The following is a 25,736-nucleotide window of genomic DNA, read 5'->3' on the forward strand; positions in this document are numbered from 1 at the left end:
AATATCGCTGAGTTCGTCGTAAAACTAAACTCACTCACTCACTTGAAGAATCCATGAACGGTCATACCTTTCGTTTCTGTCCAGCTGACGTGTACACTTGCTCGAACGCAACATTGAAACATGAGGCAAACGCATTACGTAAATTAATGAATTTGTGGAGGGTGGTCTGTTTGCATTCAGATCCGCCAACTGGGCTGAATTCATCATCGTTTCCCGTGCATGACGTCCACCTGGTACAAGAGTATACACGGACGTTCGCAGGTACAAACTGAATTATTGATGCTTATTGATTGAGGTTCAGCGAGCGTCCATATCAGTGACACTTCCATACTGAACCACAAAAGAAACCCAGCTCTTTTTTGTCACGTTTTTAAATGGAAGACGTAAACATGAACGCATACTTGTATAAAGATATCATTATTTCAAAAGTTGCGTTTCTTTTGCTGTTCGGTACATTAGGGTCCATATCTACTGCTGCAGATACGTATATTATGGCTCGAAACTGAAATATGATTATCTATTATAGTGACGGACTGTGAGGTAGCCTCGCGGTTATATGTTAGCTCATCACGTCGAAGGAACGGGGTCGATTCCCGGGGTCGATTCCCAAAATGGGTTAAGGCTGTGATACTGCTGGAATATTGCTAAAAGCAGCGTAAAACTAAAACTCACTCACTCTTTTGACAGGACAGCAGCCGAGTGGGTGTTTCTTTACACGTGTTCATTTACCTTCCAGGACTGCGTCAAGCTGACACGAGTGCGTCAGAATGACAATGCCACGTCGTACAAACAGACGCGCCGTCCACGCCAATGGAAGTATCTCAGGTAAATATCCCAATACCTCTTGTCGAAATCTTTTAATTGAAAACATATTGAAACATATTTATTTATTATTTTACTTATACGTTTATTTTATTGCTTATTCATATTTTTATTTCATTGATTGATTGATGGATGGATGAATGGATTGATGGATGGATTGATTGATTGATTGATTGATTGATTGATTGATTTTGCAACGAATCGGTGAATAAATGTATTTTCCCGTGCCTCCTTGGTCAAGCGGTTGGACCGTTTGCCAGGAGAGCGGGAGGTCGAGAGGGTTTGATGAAGTGATCATACCCAATGACGTCAAGAGATAGTCATGGTGGCATGCTAATCAGGGTTGCGCCCCCTGTCGTGACATTCGCCCCTAGTATTCGGCCAAAACAATCAATATGAACATGTCGTATAGCTACTAGAGGGAGGTTACTCTCCACGATAAAGGAGGCTACTCACTTAAATCTTCTTTTCACACCAGATGCACTTTTTGTTTGCGCTACTGTTTTGCAGGCGAACAAAGTCTTGATAGTGTTGATCAAGGTGATGTAAAATATTGCAAATAACCTCTGATCTTAAATGCGGCTAAACCTGTGACAAATTTGGGCATGTTTCGACAACCTGTATATTTCCTGTCTTCGTTTGAATTGTTTTCTACAGACATCCGTTTGGTGGAGATATGGCTGTACCTGCTAGGCGTCATCTGGTGGCTCTTGACAGTTGTGTTCCGCGCTTGGAGACTGAACCCAGTCAGCTTCCTGTGGCACCGGATGAAAACTATGTACACGTTGGACGGCAAGAGTGATCTCCCCATACAACCAAAGTGGACGGAACGCATCAAGGATCTCTTCATTTCAGGTAGGTCGAGAGTTACCCACACCTGATCTTCTTGACACCGACGTACTCGGATTCTACAAATGTCAAAGATGGGTATTGGTGGTGCCTATAGTGATTTGTATGGATTAGCATTGCATTTATTTAAAGGTGTAAACACATTATTCAAAGAATGACAACCCCAGGGATGTTCAAATGTCGCGCTGGTCATTTTCCGGTTGATTTTTACACCCCATTTGTTCAACGAAGGGACATATGCCTTCTAATACCCATTCCCCCAAACCTCCCACTCCTTGAATATCCACCCCATCAACCAAAAAATAAATCAAAATAACACCCAAAACAATTAAACTACAACTAAAACAGCAAAGCAAAACACAATAACAAACAACAGAAAACAAAATAAAAGAGGAGGATTGGCGGATGCAACACCATATATTGATACTATGGACGCTTACTGACACTTTGTGATTTCCTTGTGACTCTTTGCCTGAATACTGATTATAACAGCACTCCTTACCATAATAAGGCTTTAGGCTGCATAAAAAATCAAATGTTTTTTAGGCACATTTTTTTCAGAAGTGACGAGGGCGGTAGGAATTTTTGTTTTATTTTTTGATAAAAAAGTGACGATGAGCAACACATTTTATTTTTTTTTCTCTCAGAAATACAGTTTGGGAAGTTTAGCACTTGTTAATGAGTTGTAGATTCAGTCACACTCGTTCTTACAGACACTCATTCTTATAGTGGACATATGGATGATGGGGCGCGGCAAAATTATTTTTTTAAATGGCTATAAAAAATGTTGCACGCAGACATAATAGTGACGCGCAGATGCCCCAGAAACATTTCACTTTTTTTATTTAGCCTTAGTTGTCAGCTCTGAAAAGATGGCCATTACCTTTTTTCCTAACTTAAATTGAGACTGGGACAAGTGTCTGTGGTTAATGGTAGCATATTGCTGCCATAAAACATAGGGGACTTTGTGGTACCTTCTCATCAGACCACACATCAGTCCAACGGACGCATGCTAGAAAGTTACCGCACTTGTTACCGTCCTATTTATCAAATTACACACTTGTTGCCGTCCTGTTTATCAAATTACCGCACTTGTTGCCGTCCTATTTATCAAATTACGCACTTGTTACCGTCCTGTGTATCAAATTACGCACTTGTTACCGTCCTATGTATCAAATTACGCACTTGTTACCGTCCTGTTTATCAAATTACCGCACTTGTTGCCGTCCTATTTATCAAATTACCGCACTTGTTGCCGTCCTATTTATCAAATTACCGCACTTGTTACCTTCCTACTTATCAGCACTTCAAAATGAGTAATGTCTTTTTGCCATATTTGTTTCTGTGACTATGTTTTTTCCTTCTCATTACTTTTCGAATAACCAATTGATAATCCCTTCAAAGTAAATGTATCCAGATTGTTGTAAGTTAATCTGAGTTTCGGATATGATTTTCGCTACGGTAATGGTAATATATTGATCATATGAAAATTCTAGCTGCGATACTGTTGTACATGTGTATGTGTGTACGTAAGTTTGTGCGTGAGCACCATTGTGGCACACACATTATGTGCGTGTGTGCGTGTGTGCGTGTGTACGTGTGTACGTGCATACTTGCATGACTTCGTGCAGTTTTCAGTGTGCCCATGCATCTATGACAAAAGGTGAATTTCGATCCAGATAGCATAGTATGTTTTCCCCATTTAGCTGAAATCAATAATGATATCCACGCCGCCACGCCCGTCCTATGTTTAAATATATCTTTGGAGCTGTTTCTGTCACGAAGTGACGGGCCCATGGCAGACATACAGTGTAGTATTGATCTCCAGGGAGACACATGAGATTCACTTGTTGGCAACCCATTAAGTAGTATCGGGTATCTGACGTTGCTCCAGTGATGCTGGTGATGGTGGTGGTGATGAAGATGTTGGTGGTGTTAGGTATATGCTGGAGGTGGTGATAATGACGATGACGATGAAAACGACGATGACGACAATGGTGATGAATATGTTGGTGGTGTTAGATATATGCTGGAGGTGGTGATAATGACAGTGACGATGATGATAATGATGAAGCCGACGATGATGATGACGACAGTGGTGATGAAGATGACGACGACAGCGGAAAGGTTGATGATAAAGAGGTGGTGGTGACGATGATGATAATAATGATAGTGATGATGATAATGACGACGACGAATATGATTACCTCGACAACTACGAGGATGATGAAGTTGACGCCCACGAGGATTTGTGCCATTTTCAACCACAACAAAACATTGATGTATACTTCCTTTTGCCAAGCAGTTTATATCTGCACTTGCCAGTCCGAGCACAGACAGTTACCCCAGGCTCCGCATTATGTGTTATGTCATCTTGTTGGGCAGATTCATTATTACAGAGGAAGTGCTAACAAACTGAAACACCTGTGACACTCGCCTCTTTGCGGGTTAGAAGTTGTAAATGCCACCCCTTAAAAGTAAGGCGGGCCAACCAGGAGCGTCACATCATTCATTCTCAAGACAACCGTCACAACGTCACCATCACAATCACCTGTCAAGGTCACCGTGACCTGACTTAACTGTTGTCTGCGTGACACAAATTGTTCACGGTTTTATATGACATTGTCTTTGTCTCTGACTGCCTGTCTCACTGCCTGTCAGCATTAAACACACGTTACATACATGTACATTTATACGTGTGTGCGTGTGCGTGCGTGCGTGCATGTGTGTGTGTGTCTGTATGTGTATATCTGTATGTATGAGTGAGTGTGTGTCTGTGTGTGTGTCACTGCAGTGCGATTATTATCGGATACTGCAGGTATCCCGACACACCGAGAAATGCACCAGTAAACCTTTCTATATCAGCTTTTGAAAGAAAAGGTCTTTTTCTCAGCTGACAATATATGTTTTCACTCCTTAGAAGCATTCTTATGTTCCAATTTTCAAATATTTATTACAGCAATCTTTACGTTAAAAATGACCGTTTTACAGAAAGTGTAATTAAACGAGCATTACAATCACATAATCGAGTCAGGACGAGAAAATCTAGTGATCAACAGCATGAGCGTCGATCTAGGCAACGGGATACGGTGACGTTTTCAGCGACCCTGACCACCCTATGCGTTGATTGCCTCTTGCAACAAGCATGGGTTGCTGACGACCTGTTGTAACCTAGATCTTCACGGGGTACGACAAGCATGGTTTGCTGACGACCTGTTGTAACCTAGATCTTCACGGGGTACGACAAGCATGGTTTGCTGACGACCATTTGTAGCCTAGATCTTCACGGGGTACGACAAGCATGGGTTGCCGAAGACTAATTCTAACCCCGATCTTCACGGGGTACTATAAACATAGGTTGCAAGGACCAATTCTAACCCCGATCGTCCCGTGGTACGACAAACATGGACTACCGAGGACCAAATCTTACCCGGACCTTCATGAGTACGACAGACAATGGCTACTGAAGATCAACTCTAACGCGGATCTTCACAGGTCTGTAGATGACCTTCTTTTATCAGGGAGATTGGTTCCAGCCGCGGGAAGAGAGTCGGCCGCACGACGTCATTGATTACCACGTGATTACATCGACTCAGAGCAGCATTACGCAATGCAGTGGCATCGTTAATCCTACCCAAGGCAATTGCAGTAGACCACACGAGACAAAGGAAATATCCGCCCTTGATACCTTTGAAATATTGTAACGTGCAACTTGCAAGAGGACGCATTCATCAGCTTGCGGAGGAAACCTGTCTTCCAAACGGCCTTGTTTTGAGACGCAGTATGGCAGACGAACCTGGGGAAATGTTTTGAAGACGCATTCATTAGCTCTCGAAGGAATACTGTCTTCCTTGTGACTGTTTTGAGACTCAATATTGCAGACGAACCTGATGAAATTTTATGAGGACGTATCCATCACCTCATGAAGGAAAAAACTGTTTTCCTTACCACTGTGTTTTGAGACGTAATATTGCATATGAACCCGGAGAAATGCTTTAGTGCGCGCCCATCAGCTCCGGTAGGAAAACTGTCTTCCGTACGACTGTGTTTCAGAACGCAATATTGCTTGCTGAGCAGGGAGAAATGTTAGAATATATTGAAGGACGAATAAATTAACGGACGGATGAGATGACATGAGCGTACTTGGAAATGAATTCAGCCAACAAAGGAACATTACGTATCATGATTTGCGCCATTGACCATTGTCGCATCAAGAGTGTGAACTGCGTATCTAAGAAGGACGTAACAGCTTTCGTCTATTTCCTTCAGAAAGGTTCCGGGATGTGACGCTTTCCCAGACACCTGCTGTTGCGTTACTTGATTTGTCTGTTCTCAGCGATACTACAACAACAGCACCACGACATGTAAATAATGTGAACCAGACAACCCTGTGATTGATGTAATGAGCAACCAACGAGATCCAACCCATCCGTTGAAAAACTGCTGACGTGGCGTTACGCTATACATTAACTCGTAATTTTGTCTTCAACATTAGACTGTTGGAGACAAAATGTACTACCGGACCTTGGATCAAAGATTATGCTTGACTTGTAAACCCAAAATAACAAACCAGGTCATCTTGGTTAGCGCACAGTCTCCAAACACCAAGTGATTGCTCGTGGCGGTTAATCTGAATCTGATTATTATTACACCGGATAACCCAAGCTGGCTGTCAGGCGCTGGAGGGTTACAGTGACACGACTTTATCCAGCCTTGTACCCATTTTTTGCTGGGTAACAAGGGCAATTTTGAACAAACTCACTTGCCTTAGGTGAGACTACATGTGTGACATCTGGTTCACTGGGCAGGGCTGAAGTTCTAGAAACTGTCAGAAGTCGAACAGCCAAACACTGTCACCTATCCAAGGACTTTTTCGTGGCCTTAGCTCTGCGCATAAGAACACATACCACTAGGCCAAACCAATCAGGCAATCAGCCAAACCAATCAGGCAAAAATCCTCGTGCTATTCAAACAACAGAGTTTGCTGTTTATGGAATCGGCCTGGCCTCATTAGTGTTAATTCAGACCCAGAGGACGTGGTGATCGTGGAGTACGGTACATATATGTTACAAATGCTCACTAGGAAGAACGACACGTGCGCGATGAAAAGAAATGCATACGCTATGCATATATATCGTGGTAGGTCCTCTGTTAAAGGAAGTCATTGGTCGGTGTCACCGGACGCTCCTTTACTTCAGCGTGTGAGTGAGATAATTTTTACGCCGCTTTTATTCCAGCAATATCACAGAGTGGGACACGATAGATGGGTTGCACACATTGTGTCCAGGTGGGAAATCGAACCCAACCAGCCGCCTTTCACGGAAAGAGATCTACATTAGCGTTCTATTTTCAAGGTCAATGTTTCTGTTAATATATAAGCCATGGTTGGTCGTTATAACCAGTTTTAGAAAAGAAAGGAAATCACTGGGGAGGGAGAGTGACTTCGGATTCAAACAGCGAAAGTAAAACATTTCCACATTTGACTCATTAGTGAAAAGCAATTTGTTTGATGCAGCTCCCTATTTTAGCTTGTACCGTATAGTCAAGGTTTCGGGTAAATAACTGACTGGCATTTGCATGCGTTTTTGAGGGAATCAAACATGATATCATGGTATCATCACAATTTGGTAGTGATTTGTGAAAATATGATAAAGTCGGATGCGACAATATCTTTGATTTTTAGAAGAGAGTGATTATGAAACTGAACGCCTTTTGCCTTTTTTGTTGTTTGGATTTTATCTTATCCCTACCGCCATATAGCTGGAATATTACTGAGTGTCGCGTAAAACTAAACTCACTCTTACCCCTAATTTAATAGCCATCGTGCATTAATCCCGCCTTTCTTAAAGCACTGTATTCTCAAATATTAGTCCGAAATGAGGAATTGCAGGCAACGATATAAACAAGTTAAAGTCACTCTAGCGGTTGACACCCATGGCGTCATAATGCCTCATTGTTTACGTGTAAACATTCTGTCCGTAATGAATGGTGTTTAGATTCAGCTTCGTACTGACATCGGGCATCTTTGTTGTAACATGGCGGTACACTTACTCACTCACTCACATTTCAGATGTCCAAAGAAAGATCCGCCTGCTTCAGTGGGTGAAGTCAAAGGTAAGCCACGTAAAAATCGACGACTTCGTCTACTCCTGGCAAGACGGCATAGCTCTGTGCGCCCTCCTGGAGTCCGTCAGTCCCGGCGTGTGTCCCCGGTATCACCTTCTCAAGTCCGTGCTGAGGGTCAACAATTGCAGATTTGGGCTACAAATCGCACACAAGTTCCTCGATATACAGCGGGTAAGCGCTTCGCAGTTGGGGCGGCGGGGAAGCACAATTGGTAAAGCGTTCGCTCGTCACGTCGAAGGCTCGATTTGATTGTCCTCATGGATACGATGCGTGAAGTCAGTTTCTGGTGTCCCCCGCTGTGATACTGCTGGAATATTGCTAAAACGGCTTAAAACTAAACTCACTCACTCTCACTCTTAAGATGGGATAGGATTTTAATATGCCATAGCTGAAACAACTGAAGTATAAGGTGGTTTTAAAAGCATTGATTGTGGAATGATTGTCAGGGACAAGCAGGGGTTAAAAAATCCCATTGTCCGACGCCCGGGAGAAGTTATTTTTCATTTGCGGCAATCAAATAAATGGTATCTTACAACATAGTTTTCACTCATGCTTTCAAAACTGTGAATAAACTTGGATTTCATTTCATATCTGCTCATAATGTAGCTATTAAATTTTGCAATTATAAGAATGAAGAGTTTACTTTCTATGCTATTTATGACTTTTCGATAAATAATCCACTAAACATTAACATCAAATGCCATGTTGATATATTGTTTCATAATTACATCATCGTGATTATGTCATGAAAATCAGGGCAAGTGGAAAATTAGTCAAGACAGGTTACTTTCTTAAAGTCAAGTGACTTTCAAAACAAGAAAAAAAATTGAACCCCTGGCATAAGGCCTATTTTCAAACTGTCCTTAGGTAGGCAACTTTTATGTTTTTTCCGGATGAAAAACTTTTTTTTTCAAGTATGTTTAGGGATATGTTATGCTTTTGAAGACATCCCTAATAGTCAGTGCTAAAAATGTATCACAGTCAGTCTACAGCTGAAGCTGTTACAGGTTGTCATCACTCCGGAAGAGATGGCTATTGCAACGGAAGACACGGAGCTGAAGATCGTTCAGCTTGTTCAGATGATCAGATGGAAACATCAACGAATGCCCAAGACGCCTGCTCACGCACGTCCAGTGGCACTTCCGGTGAGGAGGGTATTGAGCAGGTGCTTTGCACGTGGAACAGGTTTGAAAACAGCGATGGTTGGGCGCAGAGCCAAGTTCAACATCATCACGGATAGTGACGGCAAGTGTTATTTTTGTAATATACTGGCCTTTCCTATTCTCACGGTACTTACAGATATCGGCTGAAAAATAATACAATTCTTATCGTATGAAAGCTTGTTGTTTTTAAATGAAACAGTCAGGTGTATGATCCATCAGGGGCATTACCACCATTGGTCTCAGTGAAGAACAAGGTCGTCCGCTTCTGACTTAATGAGGCCTTTCCCATTCTCGAGGCCTGATGAGGAACTAACTTTATGAAGTGTAAGAAAGAGAAATTCTGTCGGAAAGGTTAGGGAAAAGTTATGTTTTGTCCAAGTTGGTAAGAACTCACCAATATTCGTTCCATTGCAAAATTTTGATCATTCGCAGACTTGGGCCACTTCCTAGTTACCGGCCAGTGATCTAAACAACCGCTAAGTATCGCGCATTGTCGATTACGTCAGAAAACATGTTTACTTCAAGAAAAGGAAACTCGCGAGAACAGGAGACGGACCTATATTAGAAACATATGAAGCAGTTTGTAAAACCCAAGAGCTTATAAATAATGTTGAAATAGTGGAATTTATCTTTATTATCAACGAAGACACTCTTCACATATTTTGTAGAGATCACGTAGTGAAAACAAATGTCATAATGTAGTATGTGTCAAAAAAGGGTGACTCTAGTCGTCTGGCTTCATCTCACAGCATCATACTCAGCTGATTTTATATGGCCATAATAGTTCAGTTAGTCATACATAAACGTATTTTCCCCAATTTCAGTTGTATGACTTGGGGCATCATTGAAATAGAGACATGTATTGCTATGCTCTTCCAGACCCTTGCTAAATACTGAGTTCCAATATTCGTTCCATTGCAAAGTTTTGATCACTTGCGTCACTTCCGGTCAGTGATGTAAACAACCGCTAAGTATCGTGCAACGGCGATCTCGGCAGAAAACGTGTTTATCGCGAGAATAGGAAACTATAATGCTTTATGAAAACCCCGCAATTCAAGAAAAAAGAAGAGAATTAAGGAAACATCTTTAGTTTAAAAAGGTTCTAAGTAGTTTCCTATGGTTTCATTATCCCGCCTAAGAAATGCAATGCAAAAGTATGTTTATTTATAATTTATACATTAGAATGTGTCAAGGATTTAATTCGTTGTAATTCTATTTAAGTTTAAACTTAGAGGAATTGAAATTCTATTTTTATGCCTATTCCACAAAGTGAACGTTTTCATTCATGAGGCACTTTATATCAGGTACACTTGACCTCCTGGTAGAAATAATCGGCCCACATGGAGAAATGAACAGCGAAAGAATCTCATCTTACCACCCAGAAATCCACCCTCGTCAACAACGCGAATCTGCTGGCAACGCACTGAAGCCTCCACCTGAGCAGAGGTCAAAGGTCATCACCGATAGTCAGGGCAACCGGTTCATCCGTCAGAAAAGCTTTGATGAAGACAGTAACCAAATCATACCATTTGACTACCAAAGCATAGGGGAAGGTCGGTTCCTTGTGACGTATGTTCCAAGAAACACAGGAGTTCACGACATTGTCATCAAATCTCACGACCATCACATCCAGGGAAGTCCCTACCAAGTCTCTGTGTCCGATTGGTCAAGCTCTTGGAACATCGTAGGGAAGAGCAACATGTTGACTAGCAGAGAGGGCGCAGCTAAGATGAAACAGCTTCAGGAGGAAGTCTCAAATAGGTTCTTGGAAGCTGGAGTAAGATCGAGGCGACACAGAGGCAACTCGAAACAATTAACTATTGCAAAACGGAGAGTTGTTAAAAGGATGATCACAAGGAATGGAGAGGAGATTGTTCTGTCTGATTTCTCTCCTTCGCCAACAATGTCTAGGCAAAGTAGTGTTGAGTTGTCAGAAGATTCAGAAGAAGAACAGAAAAGGAAAGGCTGGGCTGGTGGACTGCTGACTGTGAAGTCGAGGGTTCAGCATATCCTTCATGCTAACAAAAACAGTCGGACGTCAGAATCTAAGACCATCAAAGAAGACATATATATCTCCGAGAACGAGACACCCAATGACACATCTGACTCTCTGTCGGTAGCGTCTGTGGATTCGGATAGCAAGAGGAAATCATTTTCAGAGGAGATCAAGAAACTGACAGCTAGCACAAAGAAGAAATCCCCATCACCAGAAGTGAAAGATGTTCATGAATGTGCGTCAGGAAACAGTGGTCTCCCAGTCCACAATTCCTCACACAAACCTTCTGTCTACACCAGCATGTCTGACAGAACGGACAGAGAAGTTGAACATGGAAGAAATTCAAGCATGGAAACCAAGCTGTTGAAGTCGGGAACTGACTACAAGAAACGTAAAGATATGTCTACAAGGAATTCAAACGAACATCGGTCCAAGGAAAGACAAGACCGTGATCACTCAGATCTTGGAGTCAGTTCAAGCAGCAGTGTCACCTCAACTTGTTTTAAGAGCATCGTGGACCATCAATCCCGTCGTCAGTCATGGACTAACACCAGTCATGTCGTCATTGTGCCAACAGCGAAGGTAGACAAAACAACCCAAGTTACAAGCGAGGAGATTAAGAATGCAACGGGTTGGCATTCTGGCGCATTTAAGATCAAGAAACGTAAAATATATATTAACCAAAGGAACATCCAACAGAAGTCCACAGCGGCTGAATCTGATATCCTTGCGAATACTGATCACATGAATGGCCGTCCTATTGGAAACGTTCAGAATATACGGAGAAATGTATTTAATGTAGAAGAGTGGCTGCATAGCAACGAGAGTGGTATATTTGGTGCTTCTTCAGACAGGCAGTCAACCTTTGATACATGTGATAGTGGCATAGCTGACGAAAACCAGGGATGCCAAAATGAACATCAAAGAATGTCTAGAAGGCATCGTTCGAATGATATTCAGTTTCATCCAGGTATCTTTAACCACCTTCAGGGAAGAGGGATGATCCAGTTTCAGGGAGGGTCCCGACGAGGGACAGTTCATGTTCCTTTCTCAGGGAGGGGAGAATTGGTTAGCTGTTCCACTGACCAGTTCAACTTTTCGGACTCAGAACTCGAGTACAGCTCAAGGCGAATTCAACAGCGTAATAGGGCTCGGCGTAAAACTAGAACCTGTTGTAATGGCAGTACATTGAGCCCATCAGTGGTGTCTCGAGGGAAGGATGGAGATAGATCAAGATCAAGATGCCTGAAGAGACAGGCTTCATTGGATGATCACAATCAGAGTGTTATGAAAGATCCATCATTTAAAGGTCCACACTTCTCTGGATGTTGCGATGACCAGAGAGACTCGGATGGCATCTGTAAAACTGCTGACAATGTTAAGACACATACACTTCCTGCAAGAGTAAGCTCCCCTGATAGTGTTGATGAGCATGATAATGGGTCAGGACATTCATTCTCAGAGAGATCACAATTTCTTGGTGAAAGAAAACTGCTAAGTTGCCGTGATACGCTCTTAAAAAAGAAAGCAGATCCACCAAAGACGTGCGGATTTGGAACTGACAGACTAAAAGGAGACAAACAATACAACCCAACTCAATACAACAAGGACGAACCCACTAAACGTGCACCTGCTGAAAAAGAGACTGAAATTGATCCATTGGTCCAGACTGGAAAACAGGATCATAATGACATGAAAGAACAAGATATCGTTAAGGTTGTTAGTGGCGTGCAATCTCTGACAGAGCATATAGAAGGATCATTGCTAAATAATGACTCGCCTGTTTCGTGCTTGAATCCAAATAGTCATGGCGTGAAAACGATTCAAGGATATACCAACCCTAACTCCAGCCTCCCAGACTCTGACTTCACTGATGAAACGTGGTTTTCAAAACTCTTCCCGAAGTCTGTGTTGGAACTGTTGGCTAACAACCCCTTCTCTGAGGCAGCTAGGGTTGATGTGAGACTCCCTGGAGACCTGGGGGAGGAGGAGGATTGTCTTGCATTTGGAGCTGGTCTGTCTTATGGCCAAGTTGGAATGAAGAACAACTTTCAGGTGAGACCGGAACTAGATTATTATGGCTATTATTCTTGCTTTACCAAGGGATAGTCCAGCAAATCTGAACACGTAAGGTGCCGTCTCGTTCCTGAAAGTGATAGAGGTAGAGGGGTGGGTGGTGGTGGTGGGGGTCACCCATTTTGTTATTGGGAGTGGGGATGTCAACAATTCTGTACACATTTGTTTCTGGACGGGGGTTCATTGTGTTTGTACATGACAAGCGGGAGGACCACTAACTTTGTACATTAATATTGGAGGGGGGATTGAACCTGGGGCTCCGGGGTGGCGGCCGAATGCTCTAACTGCTAGGTTGCTCCACCTCCCATTAATATGAGTGTTGTTCATTGTGGGACAATTTTTCAGCTGTCATTTTACCTATAGATTTAGTAAGTGTGACGTCATGCGAGTTTTTCCCTTCTTATAGGTGTGGGTCCGTTATCCCTGCAACGGCATCGTCAACATCAGCGTCAACGGCCCAGATCCCAGCTATGTCACGGAGACATCGACAACATACACGGGAGATAACCTGTATGAGGTCATGTATGAGGTCACACATCCCGGCTATTACGTCATCACAGTTAAATGGTGCGGCCAGAACGTTGCAGATAGTCCGTTTATTACAAAGATAGCTTGGAATTAAAGGAAGTCATCGATCGATACTCCAAGCCTTGACGATATAAAGTAACACGGAGGTGCTCCATGTGTGATGAGATGAGAGATTATTGCCTCCACGCGTAACAAAGATCATGGAACTCAGTTGAACATGGGAGCCGGTCTCTTTAACGTGGTCGGTTAGTCACATTGAACTAAACATTGAATAATGGCCACAATAACGAATCGAAGACAAAACCCGTGCATCTGATGCTCTGGAAGCCGCTGTGTCTGAGTGGGTTAGATGGCTGACTTTATGTGCTGGCGATTAGGTGCCTTGCTCCATAGTGTTCGCATCCGGGATGGAACTCAACACATGAAAGGTATTAGAAACTGTACTTTACTAAGAAAGTGTAATCCCAGATAATAACAAATAACCTAATTTAACTTGAAAAGTCCCGGCGAGATGAGAGATTCAGAACCCGGGAACATTTACGGCTTTGGGGGCTTTAGAGCTATATTGCCGAGGATGAGTAGGGAAATACTATTGTTCAGGGACTATGAGGCATTGCTGGGAGGAGTGAACTGTAGGGAAAATAATGTGGGTCAGAAACTGTAAGACAGACTACACTGTAGGGAGGGCTAGACAGTACGGGAAATAATGTGGTTCAGAAACAGACTGCATTGCAGGGAGGGCTTGGATTTAGGGAAAATAACATGGTTCAGCGACTGTTAGGCAAACTACATTGCAAGGAGGGCTGGATATTTGGGAAATAATGTGGTTCAGGGACTGTGAGACAGACTACATTGCAGGTAAGGCTAGGCAGAGTTAAAATCCTAGTGGTTAAGTGTTCGCTCGTCAGTCAGAGGACCCGGTTCGATTCCCTACATGAGTACAACGTGTGAAGCTCATTTCCGGTGTCCTCCGCCTTGATATCGCTAGAATATTTGCTAAAGGTGGTGCAAATCCATACTCACGGTGCATTTTACACATACACCTTTACATTTTTGGACGCTATGCGGAAGACGGCAAAGGAATTTTTCAAACATGTAGTGTCATAACTGGCAATATTAGCATCAAGGACCAGGGTTGTATTTCGTCATTTCCTTGTTTGTTATGCCGTGTTGGAGACGTGCAAATGCCACATACTTGATTCACCCTACGGCGAAGGAGTAAAGAATTGTTAATCTTAGGAAAACATGTTATTCTGCACACTTTATGTCACGCCCAATAGTGAAGGGCGCAGTGATGCAGAGGTGCACCCTGACCCAGGTTGCTGGCATCTTCACGATTCTACACTCCGGTGATTTAGTACTTTATAACAGTGTATATCAAGATCAGCGTGAGGAATGGGCATCGCGTATGTATGAGTGAGGATGACTTAAGGCCGGTTTTATTAATATTCCAGCAATATCACCGCGGGGGACACCAGAAATGGGGAATCGTGGGGAATCGAACTCGGGTCTTTGGCGCGACGAGCCAACGCTTTAATCACTAGGCCACCTCACTACTCCAATGCTGGGCACGAACAAAGGGCACGTGTATTTAATATTAACACAACTTGTATTATTTATAACATATGTATATAAATCATTATATATTTTGAAAATATTGTACATGAATACATCATCATGCATTTGTAACATTATTCAAAGGTCAATAAGTATTCATAAGATTGAACATGGTAAAGTCAACGTATATTTAGGACATTGCATTAAGAATAGGTGAGCAGGTATGTTAGCGTTCTATAGCTGAAGATCGACATATTTGATAGCATCCGACATGTGTAGGAAAATTATGTCCTTATGCAATGCATGTTGAATGTATATTAAAACCTCAACATGTATTTATACCATTGAGTATGTAAAGCTCGACGTATAATTTTAGCATTGTATCTGTACAGATCGACATATATTTATACTATTTAGTATGTAAAGGTCGACATATAATTATAACACTGTATATGTACAGATCGAGATATATTTATACCATTGAGTATGTGAAGGTCGACAAAGAATTATAGCATTGTATATGTACAGGTCGACATACATTTATACTATTGAGTATGTAAAGGTCAACATATAATTATAGCATTGTATATGTACAGGTCGACATATATTTATACTATTGATTATGTAAAGGTCGAAATATATTTATAGCATTGTATATGTACAGGTCGACATATATTTATACTATTGATTATGCAAAGGTCGAAATATAATTATAGCATTGTATATGTACAGGTCGACATATATTTATACTATTGTATATGAAAAGATAAGTATGTTGTATAACATTACATAATGAATGCGTTAAGATGTATTTATAACACTGGAAACATGTATACATTTGTGTATGTACATGAAGAGGTCAACATATGTTATAACAGTGCTCATTATGTACTTATAACGTTGCATATGAAAAGATATACAGTTATGTATAACATTGTATCTGATTAGATCAGTATTTATATATAATTTGATGTATCAGATATATCATGCATTTATCACGTAATATCATGTACAGATATACATGTATTACAATTTGTTCATTGCATAATAAATTGACGTATTATTTAGATGAATAAGACTTTAAGGTATTGTTTATCAAAATGGTCTTGTCAGATTTCAGTCTTTGCTTGATGAATAAATCAGTGAGTTAAGCATAAAAGTCACACCGGCAGTATTTCGTGACCATGAAATTAGAAGAGGAAGGAAGGGGCATCATTTAATACCGCTTTATTATCCGCATTTTTAAAGTGGTGCCCTGATGCCGTGGTAATGAAACTGCATGTACTTTTACGACCTCAACTACGTCAGCGAGCCTGACAATTTTCTGCCTCTTCCGACAAGAACATCATCATCAAAAGAAGAATAATTTCAAATTCTTAATGTTTACGCTTATATGAACATTAAGAATAGTGCTTAACATTATTACATATGTGTATTTGCAGTGTATGAAATAAGTCTCCTGGCCAGGTATTAGGGTTTGTAGCTTCAAAGTGTTACCAGCCCAATATTGATTCAACCAGACAATCAAAAGAAAATAGCTCAATATTTTGTTGCAATGAATATTTAATGAACTTGAGATATGTATTTACTAACAGTTATTCGGAACAGCCATTTTCTAAATCTAAATCTAAAGCTTTACCAGACCATCTGGTTTGCTGGTTATTACTCTAAACAGTCCGTCAGAAATCTAGGTCGTCTTGAACAGGCCTTATACAATACAAGGGTAGCTTTAAAGGTGTATGTAATTCTGCCGTCTCACACAAGCGTCTGTAACACCATACTGGAGAACTATTACTGACGATTTATTGCATATATCCATGCTCTATCATCAGCAAATAGTGATGATACAGCTGTACACGAAAAGGTGAGCGGATCCTGCTGCACTGGCCACCATCATAAACACACGTGCAGTCTAGTCAATAGTCTACTGAAAGATTCCTGGAACATATTACAAATCATACTTGGGACATCATTTGGGTCAGTGATGTATCATTTACAGATCGCCGCCATTCACAGATTGTGTACCAAATGCGTAGATATAATGCTCATGGTGTTGATCACTGGGTTGTCTGGTTCAGACTCGATTGTTTACAGACCGCCGCCATATAGCTGGAATATTGCTGGAATATAAACTAAACTCACTAACAAATGCATCAAATTTGAAAAAAATCCTGATCATACTTTTTATGCAGTATGTGTGGATGTTATAAAAAAGAAACTCTCTGGAAAAAAGAGTATCTCTCAACTGAGGATAGTGAAACAACTAAAATATCACAGATTTACGTTCAAATCTGTCAAAACTCATAAATGCATTTTGCAACAATACATTTAAAAATGGGACAGCAACTTAAACTAGATCGCTATATAGCAGGCACCATGAATCTTTCCGGCGCCTTTTCTACCTGCATGCACACTAAATATTCATACCATCTCTTCACTTGTTTAGGATTTTGGCACATTTAGCTATGAATTAAAGGAACCTACATTCTGCGTTTAAAAACATGGTGCGATTTTTAAAGATTTACTTTGAACGACGCGTACATACGTGAATTCTGCCAGATGTTACGATGTCTAACACAGCTGTGACTGTAAACATCCGTACGATGGTATGGATATCATCTGCGGCAGTCGACATTTCTCGCCCTGAAGCCATGTCAACAGTGATAAAACTATACATAACATGGGTTTCAGACAACAACTTCAAAGTTATGATTAAGTCAATTAACAAACTGAGCAGGATATGTCATAGAAACGGCGGCTAAAATGATGTAGGGTTGGAAACGGTGTCTGTGATTGCAAATGAATTAGTGTGACCTGAAGCTTTATCTGGTTAGGCTTGTTTTGTTGTTCAACGTCAGCTACATGGCGACATCCTTTACATAATCAAGTCTGGATAATACAGTGATCAAGATCATGAGCATCGATCTACACAATTGGGATCCGATGACATGTTTCTTTTTTAAAATATATCTTATTGTTAAAATGACAAAGACGTTGGGTACAAGTGCACTATTTATGATCGCCCTCTCGCGATGCCACGCGCCAATCAAGTCAGCCTAGTCACCCCGCCTATCCCGTTAGTCTGTAAATAATCGAATCTGCATAAGACAATCCAGTGATCAACGCCATGAGCATCGATCAACGCAAATGAGTTACGATGGCTTGTGTCAACCAAACCACCCGATCCCGTCGCCCTTTCGACAAGCATGATTATTGAAGATCAATCCTCAGCAAGCCTGACCACTCGATCCCGTTAGTCACCTCTTATGACAAGCATGGGTTACTGAAGATCAATACTAACCCAGATCTTCACGTAGCATATCTGTGTCATGTAAAGGTTGAATACAGAAATTTGGCTTCAGGTACACATTAAAAACAGTAGGGGATATTGATAAAGAGCAAATGATGAAGCCAAGGAGGAACCACCAAACAGATGATAATGAGATCTTAAGGGAAATTGTGACAATTAATTCCATTCCTTTCCATACAGATACCATCAGTATGGCTATATATTTCTTTTTCTCGCATGAATTCGCATTGGTTGGTGGAATGCTCTGACCAATGGAATATCCCCTACTTTTTTCGAACGGTATATTTCACTCGCCTGGGGATCCGCATCGATCTGAGTCCGAAATCACGACTACAACTGGGTTCGTCACCCGTCCTATATTTAGCCTAACAGTAATACATTTGATCTTAAGTTACGTTTGTTTTATGCTTAGTATCATTAAAAAGAATGTCAAAGGGTGTCAATTTTAATGAATTACTACACGTGTTAACGTGTACGTCGGCTGTGTTTAACATTTGCTGAACGTATTATTTATGCCGAAGTCCGCTGATTGGTTGCTTTTGGAAAATTGGAAAACCACCAGACTAGCTCCCTCCCGCAATAAAAACAAAACAAAAATAAACACATTATGGATCTAAAAAATACAGAAAAGCCTGAACAGCATCACTGGGTATGACCAAGGGCAACGAACCCTCGACCTCCTGCGTTCCTGGCAAACGGAGGTAAATAAATGTGAATGGACACTACGAATGACTTATATACGTAACAGCCAATGTCAGTGAAAACTGATTCATTCCAGTTGCAACTGAACTAGGTAAAAAATACATCTTAATACGTCTATTTCTGAATAAGCACTTGACCGTCAAAAAGACGACTACATCACGACTATAGTACAATTGACGAGCAGTAAAGTTTCGACTGTAATTCTTCACCTCATGAGTAGGTGAGTGATCGTTTAGTTAAGTTTTACGCCGTTTTTAGCAATATTCCAGCAATGTCAAGGTGAGATCACAAGTAATTGGCTTCACACATTGTTCCTATGTGGAAAATCGAACCTGTATTTTCTGCGTGACTACTAAACTAGACTCCCCCACCGCCCCTTTCCTAACCCTCTTGAACCAAATGAAAACACCCTTCCTTACAAAAACAAAGGGTTGCTTTTCATTTGCCGTTTATAAACCGTTGTTTGGAGCTCGATGTCACATACTCCACTAGATAAGGGCAAATATCTCTATACCGAAACGGCATGTCACAATAAAATAAAGAAGCAGTCGTCCAGAAAGTATCTTTTATTATTTCCAAACAGTTTCTTAAATGCCAGTCAAAGAGATAGTCTTGATATCGCTAAGCATTGATGTTTAGTGCTGCACCGCCGTTAGCAGCATTCCCAGAAATGTCACGGCAGGGGACACCAGAAATGGGCTTCATACATTGTGCCCATGTGAGGAATCGAACCTGGGTCCGCGGAATGACGAGCGAACGTTTTAACTACTAGACTACCCCGTCGCCCACATATATCCCTAACCTCGGATGGCCGGTAGGGTAGTCAGTCATGAGTACAATGTTTGAAGCCCATATGGGCACACTATTCCAAACCTATATCTGGTGTCCCCTGTCCTGCTATTGCATGCTGTTCACGTATTGGGATGCCTAAAACATAAAGTTCTTGAAAGGCATTTCAAAGTTTGACGAACATGAATGCATGACAAGCTTTATGGATAAGAGCTGCGGTGGGGTAGCCTAATGGTTAAAGTATTCGCTCGTCACGCCGAAGACCCGGGTTCGATTCCCCACATGGGTACAATGTGTGAAGCCCATTTTCTGGTGTCCCTCGCCGTGATATTGCTTGAATATTGCTTGTAACGACGTTAACCCTTGCTCACTCACTCCTCAAGCTCGACACAACAACGTAAGACTACATATAAACCTCTGAAAGACCAACTAAAAGCAAAAACCTTAAGACATTGCAATACAGTATCGTCTCTGAGCTTCATGAGATTATAATTATATATCACTGCCATTTATAGTTTTGAACAACGGCCAACATCAAATTAATTAAACAAAAATGGGGACGAGAATCGCCTCTCGTTACATGTTTTACCTGGTCACTCAGACATGTCGTAAATCATATTTTTTTTCGCTGTGTGACAAAGTAGAAGGAGTTGTTATTTTGCTTTACATCCTGGCCATGTTTGACGAATCACGTCGCCTGACAAGCATGATATATGAATTGCTCACGCTCTCCTATAAAAGGAGTTCGTGTGTTTCAACCCCGTGGATATTTACCATGGCTTCCAGTGTGCTGTACCTTCTGGCAATGGCGGCTTGCTTGTCTGCGGAGAGCGTCAACCAAGATGGTAAGTCGAATTATCAGAAGTTCGTGACAAACGGAATGGCACTGATAGAAATTGATCAGGATAGCGTGCTACAATGATTGTTATTATGTTTTGCACCCGTGAAGTTTAAATTGGTCTTCAGCACCCATGTCGTAGGAGTCAAAGAGATAGTCTTGAGATGTTGGGGGGCACCAGAAATAAGCTTCATACATTGTACCCATGTGGGGATCGGGATCGAGATCGGATGGGGAGGCTCATACTGCTCATCACTGGATTGTTTGACCCAGATTTACTTATATACCGACCGTCGCTATATACTTGGAATATTGCAGTGGGCAGACTTGGTGAATGACTTCACTTGGTTTACTCTCATTGCTGTTCCATTCAGCATTATTTTCTAGCCTCAAATTTGATTCATGGCATATGTGACCAGAGGATCATCTGATCACCACAAGTACATAATTCTATCATATATTAATGATATATTAATGATTTAATTAATCAAACCTTGACCTCCAGAACTGATTGACATATATAAACTAAATAGACAGCAACGAGGATTGTGGACAGACAGGTTAGTTCTGGTTTGGTGATCAAGACGTCTTGTTTTGACCAATAAACTACTCCAAAGGAATAGGAGAACAGGCACAGCAAATGTATTGATGGCCTTGACTTGGTTTTAAGCGTTTGGCTGTGATTTCTAGATAGTTTTATACTCCTCTCGGTGTTTGTCTTGAATCTGGGCATCTGAGCTTGCCTCGAACTTCCACAAGATGCTCGGTAACGCCGCCCTCTTGCATCTTGACTGACCCACCATTAATTATTTGACACGTTTCAAATGAAGGGTGTTAAAAAATGGGATTCAATGTGGAGAGTCTGTACTTTCAAACTGGTTTCTTCTTTGGCAAGGAACACGGTGTCTTCCATGTAAAGGCGATGAGCCAATGTGTTGGCCGGGGTGGTAGCCCTTCGCATTACTGAGCTGAAAGCTCACAGGATTGAAGGCAAACAGACAAAGAAAAGGACTAAACGATCAAAAGTCAATCCAGCACATGGAGAGGTTGCGGTGATTTGTTTTAGCCTCTTCCAAAATCATTTCAAGTTGATCCTTGAAAATGCAATCCTGCACATTTGCCAACGCTCAGACAGAAGTCTCCAACCTGCTGGACCCAATGTCTAACTGAATATATCACAATAACTTTCTCTGAAGTTGTTATTTGTGGCATGTGACACTTGTTCACTGTTTATAAATTTATGTTTATAATGTTTGTCATTATATAATGTTAATAATTTCAATGCCAATTATGAAAAATGTTAAAGCTGAAATGTGTGTTTAATTTTACTCTTTGGGTCCTGTGAATTTTCAGTGGGTCAGACAGACATCTGAGAACTTACAGGACCCAATGTCCTGTTACTTTAAAAGACCATCGTGAGCACTGTCAGTCATACACAAACACTCTCTCAGTCATAAACAAACAATACCTAAGTCATACATAAATACTCTCAAGCACATTCACATCCACCCCCCCCACTCCCCACAAGCACACACTGTTAACGACACACACACACACACACATACACACACACACACACACACACACACACACACACACACATGATATCTTCTTGAAATTCAAGTTCAAGAGAAGAAGTTGAAGATAAGAAGAATCCATATAGTATGTATTGCCAGATTATCGGTGAATATTGAGAAAGCCCATCCTTGATTAGATTAAGGCTAATGGTCAGTAGTTGAGAGAGGATTAATTGGTACAGTCACATATGTAAAGATAGTTGAAAAAAGCACAGTATGCACTGCACCCAGCAAAGACTGTGTATTTTACGAACGCTTGATCTAGAGCACTCGACAGTTGAGAAAAATGGTGTCTCACCCTCCTCATCGTGCGCACACGCACGCACGCACACATCCGCACACCACTCCACACACACCTGTCTCTGTCTCTCCTAAGACATGTTTGACCTTATTTTGAATATAGGATGCGTCACACGCGTGGTACCCACACAGGGAGGCAATCATCCCCGAGGTTGTGAGGTTTCACCACTGGGTTACTCGACCGTTCAGTATTAGTTACTTTTGTCACACAGTATTAGTCACTTATATCACACACACAGACACACACAGACACACACACACACACACTTTTTTTCTTTTTTCAAGTACGTTTACAGACATTACTAGGCAAATACGCTCTTCAAAAATAGTAATGCATCAGCCATTTTTAGGAGAATATATGAGCAATGCATTAGTTTAACAGCCATTAACGTAAATAGACAAAGAGGTCGCCAACACAACAACATCCCGTAATGTTTTCGTTGCTTAAGTCCACAACATGGTTTCAAGTCAGTACTTTCTATGGCTACCATTGGCAGCAATTACGCCTCGGTACCTTATCGGCACATGTCCATTCCGCTAAGATGTCAACACCGGCTTAAAATCTCACTAACATTTGTGGCTTTTACGTTTAAAACGTCTAAAATGGATTATTTCTTCAATCCCGATGAGCTTCCAATGACTACTTCTGGTGATCGGGAAGGCAAGACATGATGTTAGCATTGGCGTGTGATGTACAGGGACTCCGCTCCTCGGGATTTCCCTACCCCACCGGTTTTACATTGTCTACCAAAACCTCGGAGGCGTGTTTTCTCTACCATATATACCGTCAATGATGGGTAATTACAATGTAGATGATCATTTAATGAAGTTGCATAACAATAACCGGAGCGCGCGTAAAATCAATTGAATGATCGTATCTATAAGTAGGTAATTTAAACCCTCCACTTTCGTCGGCCCGGTGGACGTGCTGTAGAGCGTCTGCCTACGGATGGGAGAATTGCGGTTCCAATCCCGCTTCGGGAAACCTTTGTATTACGAGTTTAATCTTGAACGATATTTATCAATTAATATCAAAGACTCATGTATCATTTGAATGTTGATGTTCATGTAAAGTAAGGAAAAGCAAAACCTGGGAAGCGGTCTTACTAACGAAAAGTAAAACCAGGGAAGCGATCTACTAACGAAAAGTGTAACCTCTCTCTCAAAAACAAAAACATAAAAATCGGTTATTCTGGGAAAACAAGAGATGATCTAATATGTGAAGTAGCGTTGTCATGCTGGAACCGAGTACCGACTTTGCTGCTAAAATTCCCCTGATCCCCCACTTCGTATGACCATGGCAGTCATATCAATATCAGTTATGACCTCATCCTGTGCGAGAGCTGCGTTAATCAACATGCCCATGTCCGATTCTTTTGTCTTCCAGGGTGTTCCCCCTTTAACTGCAGTCAGTGGTGTATATTTGGATACGTGGAGGTGAACGGCTGTCCCACCTGCAGCTGTTGCTCTCTCCCCTCGTGTTCTCCTCCTCCCAGAGATGTGTGTCCCCGCGGCTTAAGATACGTGAACGGCTGTCCCACGTGCCTTTGCTACTAAAACCACAACAAGGACGTCCTACAATGACATACAATGACACTGCAATGGCATATGCATAGAGTCTTTGCAAACCGGATGTACAGACTAGTGTTTATATGCAATTCTTCTGTTATTTATTCTTTTTTCTTCTGTGATTTATGTGTACAATTGTTTGTTCCGAGCGACTTATAGAAGCAACGATTTACTCGGAATGGTTTAAACATAAATTGGTTACAGTTCTCAATGAAAAATGTCTGTACTGGGAATCCAGAAGGATATTGTGTACATTCTGAGGGGTTTCCAACTGAAATACAACGGTTTGTTCGGAATGTATAAGGTATGCATTGATTTATTTTGAATAATTTCTATATGCGATAATTTCATCCGTTTGTTTTATACATGTAGTTTCTTTTGTAAATACAAAGAATATGTCAAGTGGTACAAGTCATGTATAAATTATATTTATATGCTTTTGAGCACGTATTTGAAAGCATATAACGCATATATCGGGTTATATGTGGCAATATTTTTTAATGATAGCTTGTTAAACAACTTTTTTATTTTCAGGGCTTAAATTCTGCATTATTATCATCGTTTCATTGAGTATAATGTGTTATTATTTTTCAAATTACATTGCAATTCAACAGTCCGATTTGTAAGCCTCACTATACATGTGGATAAACCTTTAGGGTTTTAGGGTTTATTATTTCAAGTGCTAAGTTGAAATTTCAAGATACATTTTTACTTGAAATTTCAAGAAAATAATCTTGAAAGAACTTGAAGATAAGAAGAATCCATATGGTATGTATTGCCAGATTATCGGTGAATATTGAGAAATCCCATCCTTGATTGGATTAAGGCTAATGGTCAGTAGTTGAGAGGGGATTAATTGGCACAGTCACATATGTAAAGATAGTTGAAAAAAAAAACACAACACAGTATGCACTGCACCCAGCAAAGACTGTGTATTTTACGAACGCTTGATCTAGAGCACTCGACAGTTGAGGAACAATGGTGTCTCACCCACCCTCACCGCGCACGCACGCACACACCCCCCTCCACAGACACCCGTCTCTGTCTCTCCTGTCTCTCCTAAGACATGTTTGACCTAGTTTTGAATACAGGATGCGCCACGCGTGGTACCCACACAGGGAGACAATTATCCCTGAGGTTGTGAGGTTTCACCACTGGGTTACTCGACCGTCCAGTATTAGTCACTTTTGTCATAGAGTATCAGTCACTTTTGTCACACAGTATCAGTCACTTTTATCACAGAGTATTAGTCACTTTTATCACACAGTATTAGTCACTTTTGTCATAGAGTATCAGTCACTTTTGTTACACAGTATCAGTCACTTTTATCACAGAGTATTAGTCACTTTTGTCACACAGCATTAGTCACTTATATCACACAGTATTAGTCACTTATATCACACAGTATTAGTCACTTTTATCACACAGTAACAGTCACTTTTATCACAGAGTATTAGTCACTTTTATCACACAGTATTAGTCACTTTTGTCACACAGCATTAGTCACTTATATCACACAGTATTAGTCACTTTT

At 41.2% G+C, this 25,736-nt stretch overlaps 1 protein-coding gene and 1 long non-coding RNA gene across 2 annotated transcripts; both read left to right on the top strand.

Moving 5' to 3' along the window:
* The first annotated feature begins 7,684 nt into the window (after positions 1-7,684).
* On the top strand, positions 7,685-16,190 carry LOC137259506 (uncharacterized). Its single transcript, XM_067797145.1, has 4 exons — positions 7,685-7,968; positions 8,805-9,042; positions 10,265-13,011; positions 13,439-16,190. The coding sequence occupies exons 2-4, from the start codon at positions 8,826-8,828 to the stop codon at positions 13,652-13,654; spliced, it is 3,180 nt and encodes a 1,059-aa protein (XP_067653246.1). The 5' UTR covers positions 7,685-7,968; positions 8,805-8,825; the 3' UTR covers positions 13,655-16,190.
* Positions 16,191-20,680: 4,490 nt separating this feature from the next.
* Positions 20,681-24,610, top strand: LOC137259325 (uncharacterized). The gene is made up of 2 exons (XR_010954707.1): positions 20,681-20,763; positions 24,021-24,610. It is a non-coding gene; the product is annotated as an uncharacterized lncRNA (long non-coding RNA).
* Positions 24,611-25,736: the final 1,126 nt, after the last annotated feature.

Source organism: Haliotis asinina, chromosome 13 (genome assembly GCF_037392515.1).
Source record: "Haliotis asinina isolate JCU_RB_2024 chromosome 13, JCU_Hal_asi_v2, whole genome shotgun sequence".
Taxonomy (NCBI): domain Eukaryota; kingdom Metazoa; phylum Mollusca; class Gastropoda; order Lepetellida; family Haliotidae; genus Haliotis; species Haliotis asinina.

Excerpts from the sequence above, each read along its gene's own strand:
- LOC137259506 (XM_067797145.1), top strand. The coding sequence starts at position 8,826 with ATGGCTATTGCAACGGAAGACACGGAGCTGAAGATCGTTCAGCTTGTT. Across the intron at positions 9,043-10,264 it reads CATCATCACGGATAGTGACG|GTACACTTGACCTCCTGGTA; the intron begins GCAAGTGTTATT and ends ACTTTATATCAG. Across the intron at positions 13,012-13,438 it reads GAATGAAGAACAACTTTCAG|GTGTGGGTCCGTTATCCCTG; the intron begins GTGAGACCGGAA and ends CCCTTCTTATAG.